The 17,560-nt window shown below is 43.7% G+C and overlaps 1 protein-coding gene across 1 annotated transcript in view; it reads left to right on the forward strand.

Moving 5' to 3' along the window:
- The window catches only part of SHANK3 (SH3 and multiple ankyrin repeat domains 3), a 704,425-nt gene extending 687,279 nt beyond the window's left edge, over window positions 1-17,146 (forward strand). Inside the window, exon 21 of the mRNA XM_030215777.1 lies at window positions 14,119-17,146. Within this exon, the coding sequence (XP_030071637.1) occupies window positions 14,119-14,662 (544 nt within the window). The 3' untranslated portion in view covers window positions 14,663-17,146. The remainder of the gene's footprint in view (window positions 1-14,118) is intronic.
- The last annotated feature ends 414 nt before the right edge of the window (window positions 17,147-17,560 follow it).

Here is a 17,560-nt window from a genome sequence, read left to right on the forward strand (position 1 = left end):
CTCTGGGTGAACCTAAGGTAGAGAAGCACAGTCAGAAATGTGGTTTCTTTAACCTTGCCCCTCCCACCCCGACTTCTTCCTAGTTGAGGGAAGGGATAGCAGGGGAGAATGGCTGCCTTGTGATTATACTGAACGCTGAGGATTCTGGGAGCTGCCATCATTCACAAACTGTTTGTGGAAAAAAAAAAAAAAGTCAGTTCATTCTTTTATTTGTTTTGTTATGGATTCACGGATTGATGCTAACATTCTCTCTCATTGCCTTTCTCTCTGCTCACGTTTGCATGTCTCCACGCTGCTCTGTCTAGAACCGCCTCAGGCCTCAAGAGGGTGGGCAGATTGTGTAAGTGAGCATGTTCTCATCTCATAGCAAACTCATGTCCTACCCGTTGTGCCGCTTTATGTTGTCATGTATGTGTGTGTGTTCTGTGATTATGGCTCCCTCTTCTCGCACAGTCTTTGGGGATGGGGAGAGGAGGGAGCCAGGCTCTGCTTTGTAATGTATTCAGTCCCCTTCCCTTTGTACTCAGTGAAAGCATGTCTGTGTCCCAGTGTTGTGAAATTCTGTTCTGGTGATTATGGAAAAAAAAACTGGGGAAATTTTCTTCACACCAAATGTATGCCCTACCCATCTAGAATCAAAGATCCAAATGCATAGAGCAAAAAATAGCTTCCTGTATGCCTTTGCCCATAGGTATGAAAAGACAGGAAGCAGAGTCCAGACTTAGATTCAACCTGGATTTATTTGCTTTTACCAATTCTACAGCAAAGCTGATCTAAATGCTCTAGATATTATAGACAACTTAAGCCCTTCTGTGGTTTGAAAATCAAAATAGCAAAAAGGTACAGCTTCAAAAATTATACTCCTAGAATAATGATCAAATCGTCGTGCAGTTACCGTTGATTGAACAAAAAACCCAGTGCAGGAATTAAATTGTATTACATTCATCTGTTTCAGCAGATTTTAACAGTAGGATAAATAGATAATTTTAACCTTTTCATTCCAAAACATCCATCTTTTTACTTCAAATCTCCCACAGCCAGGGCTTCTTCATCATTTCCTACAGTACTTCTTGCTGGTTGGGCCTATAACATCTAAAGCTGCAATGTGGCCTAGTGGTTAGGGTGGTGGACTTTGGTCCTGGGGAACTGAGGAACTGAGTTCGATTCCCGGCACAGGCAGCTCCTTGTGACTCTGGGCAAGTCACTTAACCCTCCATTGCCTGCCGCAAAGAGCCTGCCATGAGTGGGAAAGCGCGGGGTACAAATGTAACAAAAATAAAATAGATACTATTGGAGATTCTACATGGAATGTTGGTATTCCAGTAGCAACATTCCATGTAGAAGGCTGCGCAGGCTTCTGTTTCTGTGAGTCTGACGTCCTGCACGTATGTGCAGGACGTCAGACTCGCAGAAGCCTGCGCGCCCACATTGGTGATCTGCAAGGGCTGACTTCTAGTGGAATAGCAACATTCCATGTAGAATCTCGAAGAGTGGCCTAGTGGTTAGGGTGGTGGACTTTGGTCCTGAGGAACTGAGTTCGATTCCCGGCACAGGCAGCTCCTTGTGACTCTGGGCAAGTCACTTAACCCTCCATTGCCTGCCGCATTGAGCCTGCCATGGGTGGGAAAGCATGGGGTACAAATGTAACAAAACAAAAAAAACTCCTCTTCCCACCATTCCCTAGAACACCTCCTGCTGAAAAGGACAGGAAAGCAGAACCCTTGAGCTCCCCAACTACCTTCACTCCTACGCCTATAGCATCCTGTCCTGGAAGACAGTGGGATCATAGGTGCCCACATTTCAAAAATGATTGGGGGTGCCAAACAATACAAATGAACCTTCCCTGGACACAATGGAGGTGCTTGCTCAATATTGTAGGTGCTCAGCACCTGCTGGCTCCTATGGCTGGGACTGTAAGAATTATTAACTCCCAAAAACCAGCACTGTATCATCTTCAGGGCCTCATGCTGGAAGAAAATGGAATTCCAGGAACTGTTACCCACAGCAGGTTCCTTTTAGAGTCCCTGGAACGGTGAGCTTCCCTACTGCTAGTGGTATTGCATCATTATGTCCAGTGGCCTGAAAAGGGAGAAAATTATACTACATAAGCCAAGTCTTCTCACCTTTAGCGGCAACAGTCAAATCATTTTTGTATAGGATGCCCTATTTGGAGAGGGTGGCAGTAAGGAACTGTGAGCTTCCTCTATTCCATTCACTACTGGGAAAGGCCTGTAGCAGTTGCTACATTTTTAAGTTATGGTTTTATCAGATCTCACTCAGTTAAGGTTTTCTCAAAAAAAATACCAGTCAATATTTTTTTGTTGAAAATTGATGAATTCTAGTAATGTAAATGTATGTTTGAGCTCTAGTTTTGCCCTAATGTTGCCACTGAAAACATTGAATATTCTTTGTCGATAAATCTGGCGTAGATTTTGCACCTGAATGGATACTTGAATACTTCACCTCCGTAATATGATTCCAGTCTTGGTCAATGCGCCAAATTTCAGAAAGATCAATTTAGTGATGTTTAGGAATGGGAAAGGCAAATAAAGAAATGCACACCTATCAAATATTTAACGCAAACATTTTTCCAGATTTTTTTTCTATGATTGTTTACCTCTAAAACTAATTTGAATTTTAAAAGCAATTGACATATATTGTAGAGGTTGAACTAACTTTGCTATGTTTGATATTTAAGGGCCCCTTTTACAAAGTGGCGGTAAGCCCAATGCGGGCTTACGGCTCGCTACAAAAGAACTACCGCAGTAGCACCCACCCCCAGCATGTCATCATATCTGGCGCACTGCCTGGTTGCCATCAGGGCCACCGAAGGGGGGAGCAGGGGGGACAAAATTCCCCGGCCCAGGCCTCCATGGGGGGTCCGGCACCGCAGTCCCCTCTACCCGCCCCCCTCCATCCACCACCGGGCCGGGCCCCCCTGAATTCAAATCATAGCGCCTCACCTCAACCTCGCTCCGTGTGAAAGAAGCGCAGCAGCGGCAGTCTGCAGATCGCCTCCCTTCGGGCCTTCCCTCCCTGTGTTCTGCCCTCGTCTGACGTGACTTCCGTGAGGACGGGACACAGGGAGGGGCGGCAACAACGATGATGATGACCTCGGGGTTGGCGGGGCTGGGGCCCCGTGGGCAGCCTTGCCCCGGGCCCAGCCTAATCTCTCGGCGGCCCTGGTTGCCATCAGTTAGTGTGGGAGCCCATACTGCCACCTCAGTGGACGGCAGTAAGAGCTCCTTTCAAAATGGCCGTGCGGCAAGTGTTTTAATTGCTGCGCAGCCATTTCCTACAGAAAAGAAAGATCTACCTTTTACCCAGCTGCAGTAAAAGGGGGCATCAACACCAGCGCAGGCCCCCTTTTGCCGCAGCTTGATAAAAGGGGCCCGTAATTATTCTGCATTTGCAGATTTCAAGAACTTTGGAGTTAAATAATGCAAATGCATTAGAAGAAAGTATAGTAAGAAATTTTTAAAAACCATAGTATTCATTCCAGACAAATGCAATATATTGTAGAACACTTACTACTTTTCTCACCATTCAGGGAGGACGTTATCAACAAGGGCTACCGTTAAGTCAGATTATTATACCACAAGTCTTGCAATCTTAGCACAGGGTCTCATTGCATAGAATTGTGGCAAAATAACCCATCTTAGCAATAGCCATGTTGATAACTTTCCCCATGAGTTTGATATGACTAGCTGTAACAGCATTTTGTATCCCCATAGAAACACCTCCTGGGCAGTTCAGCATTCTAATCCAGGGCCGATCGAGAGGTGGGGGCAGGGGGACAAAATTCCCCGGGCAAGGGCCTCCAAGGGGGGCCCAGCGCCGCAGTCCCTGGTCTCATCCGCCCGCCCTCGGCCCCGTCGACAGCCCCCTTCCGTCCACCACCGGGCCCCCTGCATTCAAATCGGCAGCGCCTCACCTCCGTATGAAAGCGCAGCGGCAGATCGCCTCCCTTCGGGCCTTCCCTCCCTGTGTCCCACCCTCGTCTGATGTAACTTCCTGTTTCCGCGAGGGCGGGACACAGGGAGGAAAGGCCCGAAGGGAGGCGATCTGCCGCTGCGCTTTCACACGGAGGTGAGTGCTGCCGATTTGAATTCAGGGGGCCCGGTGGCGGTTGGAGGGGGCTGTTGACGGGGCTGGAGGTGGGCAGGTGGCCTTCGGCGCCGAGCCCTGCTCAGTCTCTCGGCGGCCCTGTTCTAATCTATGCATTGCAGGCTTGGATTTAAGCATAGGGCCTAGAGCAGAAATTCCTTCCTCCCCACAGACCACCAACCCCATCCCCCTTGAGAATTTTGACTACTCCTTCAACCTCCACATCCTAACCCTCTAATCAGTGGTGGCCTTAGTAGGCTGTCATTTGGGGCCCTTGAGCCTAGTCCAGTGATTCTCTAATAGTACAGACTGGCCATAGAGAAATATTGTTTTATTAATACATAAGTACATCTGATGAGCCTTGATACTTGTGTGTCCTATTAAATACTCATGATACCTGTCAAGGCATGACTGTTGAAGATAACTTTAGACCTTGGCCACTCTTTTGATCTCTTTCATAACAACACTGCATTTTCATGGATGGGTAGTGGTATTGGGTACATTGGCGTCTGACTACTAATACCTAGAAGTGTTATGTGTAATTTATCAACACACTGATACATTTTTGTTAATCGTCATAGAAATACAGCATCATATGACAATTGATGCTGACACCTGACAACTGTTTGCCATAAGCACTCGTTGGATTAACCAATGGTCCAAAATAAAACTAAGAGCTAAATAATAGGGATGGAAGTCAATGATATTTCCTCTGTTATTTCCTGATGTTAGTAAACAAAGCTGGGTAGGCAGTAACAGTACCCAGGTTTACCAAAATCCCCGGTGGTCCATCAGAGGTCTGTTGGGATAGGAGTGATATCCGTTCACTCCTGCCCACTGTCAGCGTCTGGTAGAGGAACCATATTCCAGGGGCAGTGGGGTATTCTTAAGTCAAGTACAATTGTAAGGTATAGCCACTAGAGGTCTCTGCAAGTCCTTCAGGGGGAAGAACCTTAGGGTCTCTACACTTAATAGCATACACAGATAGTAAAAAAAAAAAAAGAAAGAAAGAAAACACAATCATTACTACATACAGCATAGAGAGAACCAATCTATGAAACTACATCTAATAAAAAGAAAAACCAAATAACAAACCCAGAATAAAATAAGCTATAAAACTGAACCACTTAAAAGACAATAATGGTAAACCAGGCCAGAATTAATCAGAAAATGACCAGGTTTTAAGAGCACACCTAAAAGACCTACAATATACTCAGGGATAATTTTCATCTCAGCAGACAAGGAATTCCATAATGAGGGTACTTCTCCAAAAAAGGACCTTCTTGCTTGCAAAGAGGGCAGTCGAAAAACGTTTGCTGATGGCAGAACACGATTCCACTCCTATGTAAAAAGGATCCCAGTTCTTGATAGCACAAAAGGTCGAACTTATAATTTTAAACGACAACAGGTAACCGGTAAAGTGCTTGAAGCAGGGGTATAGCTCTTTTCCCAATCAGATCTACAAGTGACCATCCTTGCTGTGGGGTTCTGAACTAATTGTAGTCTATATTGCAGTATTGTTTTGAAAACCCAGATAGACAGAGCTACAGTGATCCAGATGACTGTAAAAGTATACTAATTTGATCAGTTAATCTTTCTAATCCATGAGCACAATATGTGATTGCACCCTCTGCAAAACTGGTGGTTTATATGCACTGTAGTCATATTTGACCCTCATCATATTTCGTTTTCTTTTTACATTATTTTTTACACGTTTCCATTTATAACTATATTCTCTATGTCATCATGCAAGTGAAGTCCTCAGCCTTGTTTGTTTCTACTCATGTCTGAACGGGAGACCATTTGTGTATGTAAGTAAGTGTTCTTAGGGGCCAGTGATGGCTCCAGTAGACCCTAAAGAAAGGCAAGAAACAATAAGTCTATACTGGTAACCAAACTAAAAAAACTAAGGGGCCCTTTTACTAAGCCACGTAAACGCCTACGCGCGACCAATGAGCGCAAAATTCTGAGTTACCGCCTGGCTACCACGTGGCCCTCGTGGTAATTTCAGTTTTGGCGAACGTCCGCCACGTTTATCCGAGAAATATTTTTTCTTTTCTGGCGCACGTCAGCTATGTGCGCCAAGTGGCATTTGATGCGTGCGGGTTATTACTGCCCGGTTACCGCATCAGACTTTACCGCTAGGTTAATGGCTGGCGGTAAGGTCTCAGAGCCAAAATGGACGTGCGGCAATTTTCATTTTGGCGCACGTCCATTTTCGGCAAAAATTTTAAAAAGGTGTTTTTTCGCGGGTGCGCTGAAAAATGATTCTGCGCACGCCCAAAACACACGTCTACACTACCACAGGCCACATTAGTAAAAGGACCTCATAGTGAAGGGAGGACATCAAACTATTATATCCCACAGCATAGGATCTCTTACATCCCAAGCTGTTTCAGACTCGTGCCTTTGGACAGCATTCTTGCTTCTGTTACAATTATATCCCTAACTCTCTAAATATAGCTTTTATTTTAAAAAATTGTGTTTTTTTTAACTCACTCTATATACGTATCGCAACAGTCTTGACATCCAGAGGTGGCCGGTTCAAATCCCGCCTGCTGCTCCTTGTGATCTTGGGCAAATCATTTAACCCTCCATTGCCTCAGGTACAAGCTTAGGGCCCTGTTTACTAAGCTGCACCATAGGCGCGCTAGTGTTGTCGTGTGCGTTAATGCTAGAGACACCCATATATTCCTATGGGTGTCTAGCATTAGCGCATGCTAAAAACGCTAGCTCACCTTCGTAAACAGGGCCCTTAGACTGTGAGCCCTCCAGGGACAGGGAAGCACCCAGTGTACCTGAATGTAACTCACCTTGAGCTACTACTGAAAAAGGTGTGAGCAAAATCCAAATAAATAAATAAATAAATATTTGAGATTCTACATGGAATTTTGTCACTATTGAGATTCTGTTGCTACTACGTGGAATGTTGCTACTATTGAGATTCTGTCATTACTATTTGAGATTCTACATGGAATGTTGCTATTCCACTAGCAACATTCCATGTAGAAGCCTGCCCTTGCAGATCAGCAACGCGGCCGTGCAGGCTTCTGTTTCTGTGAGTCTGACGTCCTGCACGTACGTGCAGGACGTCAGACTCACAGAAACAGAAGCCTGTGCGGCCGCATTGCTGATCTGCAAGGGCAGGCTTCTACATGGACTGTTGCTAGTGGAGGAGTGGCCTAGTGGTTAGAGCACCGGTCTTGCAATCCAGAGGTGGCCAGTTCAAATCCCACTGCTGCTCCTTGTGATCTTGAGCAAGTCACTTGTGACATATAAATTTTAAAATTTATATGTCACAAAGTACAACAGCAAAAATATTCTAAGTGACCATTTAAGTGTTCATATGCAAAATTGCAAAACTCAGCGCTGTTGTAGTACTTCACCCGATTCCGACAAAATTAGCAAAGGCATTATGGCTTCCTGCCTACTAACACTGCCAAAATATACCTAGGCGTTCCAGCTGTAAGAGACCCTATGCAGTGGGATACAATCGTTTGATGTCCTCCCTAAAGGGCCCTGCACTAGCAGCGGCAGCCATTTTTGCCATGCGCTGAGGCCCAGCAGGTAAAAAGTCCGAAAAAAGACATGGCCATATGATAAAATTGCTCTTACCGCATGGCAATGCGGGGGAGGGGGGAAGCATTTACCACCATCCACCGAGGTGGAGGTAAGGGCTTCCGCGCTAACCCAGATGTAACTGAGTAGTGTGTGGTGCTGCCTGATTACCATCAGGTAACCCCCTGCGGAAATATGTTTTGAATATTTCTGCTAGTGCCGTAAATGCTGCGTGCTGGGGGTGGAATACCGCCGGCGCCTGCGTTGGGACGTGCTCCAGATTGGCGCATGTTAAGCCTACGGTGGGCTTACCACCTTTTAGTAAAAAGGGCCCCTTAGCTTTTTAGTTTTGGCTACCAGTACAGACTTATTGTTCCTGGCATCTCTTTTGGGTATTATAGGTTAGCAAGGAATATTAACCCCTTTGTCTGGCTGTTTATTGTCCAGTAGACCCCTAAGCATGAGTCCTGGCTCTCTTCTCAATAGAAACAAAACAGCAAAGGTAAAGGCTGACAAATGTACAAACCAATAGGGGAGATAATATCAAAGAATATTCAGAATAAACTGCGCTTTGATATTTATTTATTTATCACATTTGTATCCCACATTTTCCCGCTGATTGCAGGCTCAAAGTGGCTTACAATAATATTGTAATAAAGTTACAAGGCAAAGAAGTACAATTTTGCAATTAAGAGCAAGATAGAAATAACAATTGGACTGCAATTGGTATTGAGAATAAGATAGAATTAGTAATTAATCAATAATAAAGAAAGAAAATAGTAACGTGTAATTAACGTGATATTATCTCCCTATTGGTTTGTGCATTTGTCAGCCTCTACTTTTGCTGTTTTGTTTTGATTCTCCGTGGAGGCTCCTCCTGGTTTTTTTTTTAATTTTCTCTTCTCAATAGACAATGTACTCCGCCTTTCGTGAAGGTTTGCAAGCAGTGCTGCTACTACTACTATTTAGCATTTCTATAGCGCTACAAGGCGTACGCAGCGCTGCACAAACAGAGAAGAAAGACAGTCCCTGCTCAAAGAGCTTACAATCTAATAGACAAGAAATAAAGTAAGCAAATCAAATCAATTAATGTGTACAGGAAGGAGGAGAGGAGGTTACAAGTGGTTACGAGTCAAAAGCAATGTCAAAGAGGTGGGCTTTCAGTCTAGATTTAAAGGTGGCCAAGGATGGGGCAAGACGTAGGGGCTCAGGAAGTCTATTCCAGGCGTAGGGCGCAGCGAGACAGAAGGCGCGAAGTCTGGAGTTGGCAGTAGCGGAGAAGGGAACAGATAAGAAGGATTTATCCATGGAGCGGAGTGCACGGGGAGGGGTGTAGGGAAGGACGAGTCTGGAGAGATACTGGGGAGCAGCAGAGTGAGTAAATAAGTATTGCCATACTGGGAAAGACCAAAGGTCCATCGAGCCCAGCATCCTGTTTCCAACAGTGGCCAATCCAGGTCACAAGTACCTGGCATAAACCCAAACAATAGCAACATTCCATGTAGAACCCCAAAGAGTAGCAAGATTCTAGAATTCTAAAGAATAACAAGATTCCATGCAGAATTTCAAAGTGTATAGCAACATTCCATTTAGAACCCTAAAGAGTAGCAAGATTCCATTCAGAATCCTAAGTACATAAGTGTTGCCATACTGGGACAGACCAAAGGTCCATCGAGCCCAGCATCCTGTTTCCAACAGTGGCCAATCCAGGTCACAAATACCCGGCAAGATCCCAAAAATGTACAAAACATTTTATACTGCTTATCCCAGAAATAGTGGATTTTCCCCAAGTCCATTTAATAACGGTCTATGGACTTACATAAGTACATTTATAGGTTAGTAGAAGTGCTGCCTCTGGAACAGTTGTTCTGTTTTTATAGGATACAGCATTGAGGGTCAGGGTTTATTAAATATGACCAAAACCGAGCTTCTCATTTTACCCCCCAAACCCACCTCCCCGCTCCCCCCGTTTTCTATTTCTGTTGATGGCTCTCTCATTCTCCCTGTCTCCTCAGCTCGAAACCTTGGGGTCATCTTTGACTCTTCTCTCTCCTTCTCTGCTCATATCCAGCAGACCGCCAAGACCTGTCGTTTCTTTCTTTACAACATCCGTAAAATCCGCCCCTTTCTTTCCGAGCACTCAACCAAAACCCTCATCCACACCCTTGTCACCTCTCGTTTAGACTACTGCAACCTGCTTCTTGCTGACCTCCCACTTAGTCACCTCTCCCCTCTCCAGTCGGTTCAAACTCTGCTGTCCGTCTCATCTTCCGCCAGGGTCGCTTTACTCATACTACCCCTCTCCTCAAGTCGCTTCACTGGCTCCCTATCCGTTTTCGCATCCTGTTCAAACTTCTTCTACTAACCTATAAATGTACTCACTCTGCTGCTCCCCAGTATCTCTCCACACTCGTCCTTCCCTACACCCCTTCCCGTGCACTCCGCTCCGTGGATAAATCCTTCTTATCTGTTCCCTTCTCCACTACTGCCAACTCTAGACTTCGCGCCTTCTGTCTCGCTGCACCCTACGCCTGGAATAAACTTCCTGAGCCCCTACGTCTTGCCCCATCCTTGGCCATCTTTAAATCTAGACTGAAAGCCCACCTCTTTAACATTGCTTTTGACTTGTAATCACTTGTAACCACTCGCTTCCACCTACCCTCCTCTCTTCCTTCCCGTTCACATTAATTGATTTGATTTGCTTACTTTATTTATTTTTTGTCTATTAGATTTTAAGCTCTTTGAGCAGCGCTGCGTACGCCTTGTAGCGCTATAGAAATGCTAAGTAGTAGTAGTAGTAGTAGTAGTAATTTCATTATTTATTAGGATTTATTTACCGTCTTTTTGAAGGAATTCACTCAAGGCGCTGTACAGTAAGAGTAAATCAAACATGAGCAATAGACAATTACAGCAGTAAACAAAATATGCAAATAACAATACAAAGTGTGGTCTAATATACTACTTACAATGTCAACACAATTTTAATCGACAGAGTAGGGTGTAAGCGAAGATGGAACGTAATAAAAAGAAAACCCCAAGAAGAGTTAGAAAATAAGCTGACTGATTTAAAGATCGTTGCACATGAGGTCAGAGAGATGGTTAAAGAGTTACCAACGTGTGCCTGCCATGTTAGCACGCGCTAATGCATATTGTCAGTAATTGTGTGTTGCTACATGGCGTGGCCTTTTAATAAGTCTAGCCCTGACTTTGAGCAATACGTTTCTTGGCTGCCCGTGCCCTTCTCTCAAGACTGTAAGAGCAAACTTTCTTCTGACGCTACGTGGCTCAAACTCACCGAGGGCCATGCAGTGCCAGAACGAACCAGAAACAGCTGTACCTGTAATCGTATCTAGTAACAGGGAAGCTCAATTACTAGAATACTTGAAGCTTCATTGTACTGTCCTAACATTTGCTGCAGAATTAAACAAGCTATTCTCATCATATATTAATATGAAGCTGATTTCCCCAGAAAGCATGCTGTGTGTGGTACCTGTACTGCAGTGTCTGTCAGCATGAGGTCAGCTGTAAAGCTTAAAAATGCGTCTTCTTTAAGTACAACATAGCTTATATATAGGAAAGTTTAAACTTTTTTTCTAAATATTCTGTTAGATTGTGTAGTTTGAATAATTTCCTCCTGTTAACAACTAAGTTCTGTGGTTTTCAAACCTTGAATTTCATGGCTTTAGTTTTGTTTTGCTTGCATAATTAAACCTTATCTAAAGGGACTGAAGAAAAGCTCAAAGTTCATTTGATACTGTTTCTTTCTTCTCAAGTTCACTTCAGACCTTTAACCTGTGGAGATACAAATTAATTTATCTTTAGGTCCCTCTCAAAATAAAAAAAAACCCTGATTCGTAGTAGCCAACACCACTTCAGACCTGCCATTTTAAAATGAATTGGTGTCATCAATCCAGCTTCCAGAGAACAGAAATCTGCACTGCAATAAATATTGTCAGAATAATGGCCAGTTTCAGCAAAGCAAGGATTAACTGGGCATATGAACAGTGAACTCACCCATATAAGTAGTTCCTCCGGAGCAGAACTGAGGCACGTTATTCATTAAATAAAAACATATACTCTCCACACCTATTAAATATATGTCTTAGAGCAGCATGTGCTGGTCAATGCATCTCAAAAAAGATATAGCGGAATTAGAAAAGGTACAGAGAAGGGTGACAAAAATGATAAAGGGGATGGGACAACTTCCTATGAGGAAAGGCTGCAGCTAGGGCTCTTCAGCTTAGAGAAGAGACAGCTAAGGGGAGATATGATAAGTTCTATAAAATACTGAGTGGAGTGGAACGGATAGACATGAATCGCTTTTTTATTCTTTCCAAAACTACTAGGACTAGGGTCATGCAACGAAGCTACTAGGTAGTACATTTAAAACCAACCGGAGATAATATTTCTTCACTCAACATGTAATTAAACTCTGGAATTCATTGCTAGAGAATATAGTAAAAGCAATTAGCTTAGGAGGGTTTAAAAAAGCTTTGGATAATGTCCTAAAAGAAAAACCCATAAGCCATTATTAAGATGGGAAAATCCACTGCGTATTCTAGGATAAGCAGCATAAAATCTGTTGTACTCTTTTGAGATCTGGCCAGGTACTCGTGACCTGGATTGGCCACTGTTGGAAACAGGATACTGGGCTTGATAGACCTTCAGTCTGTCCCAGTATGGCAACACTTATGTTCCTATTACACTTGGTGGGCCAATGCATAAAGAAAGCTTACGTTGGTTCAACGTGTTTAAAAGGTTCTGTCAAAGAACAGTGCATGTGGGAAGTCTGCATTGCAGCAACCTCTGTTTTACCAGTACTGTGTGCCTGGAAGCGGTAGAGGGAGATTGGCACTCCTGGTATCAAAGCTATACTGTTCTGTGATATACCAGTGTGCATGAGTGGAATTTTTACTGAATAAAGGAAAATTAGTTACCTAATATGCATAAGCCCACCACCAGAAACTGAGGGCATTGTTAGAAACTGGTCAATATTCAGTCATTACAGTGACAGTCCTCAGTTGGAGTCCATGCTCAGGGGCTGCTTCTGGAATCCTGCAATCATGGATCCTAAATCCAGCCACTAGATGTCACCCTTGAATGATAACCATTGTGTCCTCCCCCCCCCCCCCCCCCCCCCCCCCCCCATGGGGATAGGAAACATTGTTTGGCAATGTAGAAAGCTGCAGTGGGCTAGCATGCCCTTAATGAGCAGTTTCCCCAGGAACATCTACTTTCAGTGTAGCTACAAGTGCGCAAATTGTGGGGCAACACACAAACGTTTAGCTGCAGTGAAGAACAACCATTTTGAGGCAGCTGCTTAGCGTGAGTGAAATATTTGTTACCTGTATAAATGGCTTTGAAAATTCAGTGTCAAGCTAGGAACGCCACTAAGATGCCACACAGCTGAGCATAAACCCCTGAGTATATGTCATTACATAAAATGGAAATATCCTCAGGTAATAATTACTGTAGAATGTCAACGTGAGAAAATCTCTGGAGGAGGATGTGAAGCTTTGGTCTCCTTCTAGCACGAGGGATCAGAGAAGTAGAAAAAAAAATGCATCAGTTAAATGGGGAACAGAAACATAGAGCCTGCGAGGAAGGACGAGAGCAGCTAGAAGTGGTTTCTAGAAGCAGAGTCTATGAACTTGTACAGTTTGAAAGCTCAATATGTGGGCCATTAAGGCAACATTTTTACTTGGGGTAGCAAGGGAAAAGCACAGGATGGTCAATATCATTGGATTATTTGATTTTTAAAAAGGCGCTGTTGTAGCAGTACAAAGTACAAACCTCTTACTCTGTTCATAATTATACCTTTTGCAATATAATGTAAGGCACGTTGAGCCTACAAATAGGTGGGGAAATGTGGGGTGCAAATGCAGCAAATAAATAAATAAATATTTTTGAATATGGTGATGCACTATATCATTAAGTAGGACTGATTAATGTAACAACCAGAAGAAGACGGAACCTAAAGAAGACTTGGGGGAGGGGGGAGCCACTGCTTGCCCTGGGATTGGTAGCACGGAATGTTGTTAATCTTTGGGATTCTGGAATGTTGCTAATCTTTGGGATTCCGGAATGTTGCTACTAGTTGGGTTTCTGCCAGGTACTTGGATTGGCCACTGTTGGAAGCAGGATACTGGGCTAGATGGACCATTAGTCTGACCCAGTATGACTAATCTTATGTTCTTATGAAGTAAGCTATTCCCCCCCCCCCACCCCACAATCTAAACAGTACTGTAGATTCAATAACATTTCATTTCTGAAGAGACTCCCTAGCAAGTGCAACCTTGTACTGCACTAGGGTATTGAGGAAGTGATACTCTGTTTGTTGTAATGCGACCTGTGTCCTAAGCTGCTTGTAGTACTGGTTTTCTGTAATCTGTGTTGCCTCCCCGTGTTTTAATCATAGCCTTAAACCTGCTTCTTTCCTCTCTCTCTCCACAGACTTTTCAGTAGTTTAGGTGAACTTCACACCATTTCCCAGCGGAGCTATGGAACCACCTACACAGTGCGACCTGGAAGCCGGTACCCTGTGGCCCGGCGTACTCCCAGCCCTGTAAAACCTGCCACGGAAAGGACAGAACCTCTCGGCACTGTTCGTCCCTATGCTCTGACTCCACCTACCATTCTCAAATCTTCCAGCCTCTCCATTCCACACGAACCCAAGGAAGTCCGGTTTGTAGTGCGTAGTGTGAGCGCCCGAAGTCGTTCCCCATCACCGTCTCCTTCGCCTACACCCTCACTGCACGCACTACACCCTCCACGGCCTTTCATTCAAAAACCTGTTCATCTCTGGAACAAGTACGATGTGGGGGACTGGCTGGAAAGCATCAACCTGATTGAACACCGGGATAAATTTGAAGACAATGAAATTGAAGGCACCCATCTCCCTGCCCTAACCAAGGAAGACTTTGTGGAGCTAGGGGTAACTCGAGTTGGGCATCGAATGAACATTGAACGAGCTCTCAAACAGCTTTTAGAAAGCTGACCACCCATGGCATTAGTGGCCTTCGTGGAAGCCACATTGATTTTTTATTTCTACTAGTCTATCTAAAATTGATTATATTTATATTTCGATCACTGCACTGAAAGCTGAGGAGTTGACTCGCTCTCTTTTCTCTCTCTCTCTCTCTCCTTCACACACACACATGCACATGCATACACTCACTCAGAGCCACACTGGCACACAGTCACACAAGCTTTTTCACCCTGCTCGCCCATTTGCCAGAGTGACACCCTGTTTTTTTTGGAAAGTGAATGTTGCATGGGATAGCTTTTATTTTGCATTTTTGTTTTTTGGAGAGTCTAGCCTGTATATTATCACAAGGTGATTATAACCCTGTCCCAATCCAGCCTGCCGCTAGCTCCTTCGAAAAAAACCAAAAGAGAATCTCTCTTGGAGGATGAAGACACCGAGAAAGAAGATTCTGAATCCTATACAAAGAGAGAGAGAGACTGCCTGTTGGATTCTTTGTATCAGGGAGTGTGGGCAGTGCCTTTCCTGTAATCACCAGTTGTGCTGTTTGAGGGTGATAAATAAGGAAGGCTGCAGATGTGTGGACATGCTGAGCAGATACCTCCAAGGTGTCTGCAAGGAAAATTCATTTGCCAACTCTAAAGGAAAAGCAGGGGAGGGGAGTATTTTAACAGAATATTATTTGTTTTGCTGTGAGAGGGGGAACGTGAAGGGGAGTGATGTTTTCTAAACAATTTAAAAGTAGATCTATAATATATATCTGTGTATTTATGTAGAACAGATGACACAACAAAAATAATGAAGCTAAAAACTCCAGTCAAGAGTTCCACTTAATTCCATTCAGTAAGTTTTTTGCATCTTTTTAAGCAGCTATATATTTGAAAAGAGGAAAAAGAACAAATATCTATCTATCTATATATATATATATATATATCTATATGTATATCTCTATATATCAGCAAAATTTGTTATAATTTTACTTAACTATATCTTGATAGTTATTGAGATATTAAGGGGAAATAAAATTTCCCTGGGATGCTGTTGACTTGAGGGGATCAGGGGAGGGGGGAGATGGAACTAAGTAAAGGATTACGTCTTTTTAAACTCATTTCAAAAAGTTTTGGATTTTCAAGACTTAATAATCTACAACAAAATTCATAACTCAGTTTTTGGGCACACGAAGTCTTCCATCCCTGCCAAGAGTCCGTCCGCTGAGCTGGAGAGCTAGGAGGAGCAGGAATGCTTGAGGGCCACCAGTTGCCTCTTGGATCTTCTGCCATTCTTGAACTGCCATGCCTGCTCTTCCTGCCTCCAGTTTTGGAGGGAAAAACTGGATTCTGCTCCTCATGCTTGCAAAAGGCTAAAAATGAGATGAGTTGGTACATAGAAACTCTAGCCAGGTTTTTTTTTTAATAGAAAAGCAGTCAGTGGGTTTGTGAAGGAAAGGTCGTGGAAACGGCAGAGAGGACACAAGAACGTGAAGTGATGAGTGCTTGAAAAGAAATGGGCATATTTTTCTTCTTTACCTCTTCCTTCAGTAATTCAGGTTTGGTGGTCTTACTCCCATAGAAGAGACCCATGCCAAGCCACAAAGCCCAATCCTGATGGGCATTAACACCATGGCCATAGTATCCTGAACATGAGCAGAGAAAGAGCTGCTATAATCAGTAGAAGCTCTGAGGTAGGAATCATCAGTTTTTTTTTCTCTGTTTACAGTATCAGAATTTGATTCGACGGAGTACTCAGAAACACACTGACAGAATGAGTCAGCTGGTGGTTTGACTTTCATCTGATTTAGGGTTCTAGTATTGTACCTCTTTAAAGGGACTTGTCTCACCGCTGAAATACTTACGGTTGTCCCAGTATTTTTTCTGATCTGAACTTCTCTTTGATAATTGTTCCCTACTTCTGGGCAATGCAGAGTGGTCACAGACACCCAGGTTTTGCCCTGCTGCAGGTGTGTCAAGTGGTTTTTGATGGACCCTGGTGAACCGAATTTTGAATCTTCTTTACGCCTGAGAAGTCACACTTGAGGTGGGAGGGTAGAAGTGCTATCGGCACCCCTGGCTACACATCAGCCTTGCATGAGACTGGCAGACTCTTAACATTTTAGTCACTTTTCATTTGGTCTGAGTTGCTGTACCAATCTCTCCCCTGCTGAACATTTGCGGTGGAGGGGTTTGGTTAAAACGAATAAAAGAACTTCCTCTATGATGGGATTAACTAATCTGGTGCTAAACAGAGGGAAAGACAAGTTTCTTTCCATTTCTTGTTCATTTCCCTTAAATCTTAACATTTATAAACATTTCGTACAATGAAAAATAAATGTATTGCATTCTATAATCAGCTGAGGTTTGCTCATCTGTGTGCTGACACTGTGTGTGTGAATAATGGGGGGAAATTATAAGGATAGCCAGTGCCTTGTGGACCGGTGTTCTGTCTCTGTGCTTGTTTAAGATGTCATTAAAGAAGACCAGATGTTCACATCTGGTTTTGATACAGGCCTTTCCTTTGAATGGGCTCCAATGTAGTGTGCTTTTTTTGTGGAACTAACCTACTGCAGGCGTGGCCTGGTTCACGCGCCTGTCATTGGTTAGTAATGCTGTCTATCATGTCCTGTGATAATGACCATTGTTTTTGTCCCGTACCTGAATATCACCAGATCCCCAGCATAAGGTCCATGAAAATGACAAAGCAGGCAAGCTAAATTACCTACATAAGCTGTGTGCCATTCCATGCTCAGGATATTGCTTTTTGTCTGGCCTCTTGGTGCTACTGAAGTAGCATTCACAATTCCAGGGGCAGCTGCTCTAATGGCAAAATATCTTTTGACTTGCCAAGGTGCAGCATTGGGAAACTGTATTGTGTAGAGAGCTGGAGAAAAATCTGAAAATCATGGAAGTTGTACAT

Source organism: Microcaecilia unicolor, chromosome 10 (genome assembly GCF_901765095.1).
Source record: "Microcaecilia unicolor chromosome 10, aMicUni1.1, whole genome shotgun sequence".
Lineage (NCBI taxonomy): Eukaryota > Metazoa > Chordata > Amphibia > Gymnophiona > Siphonopidae > Microcaecilia > Microcaecilia unicolor.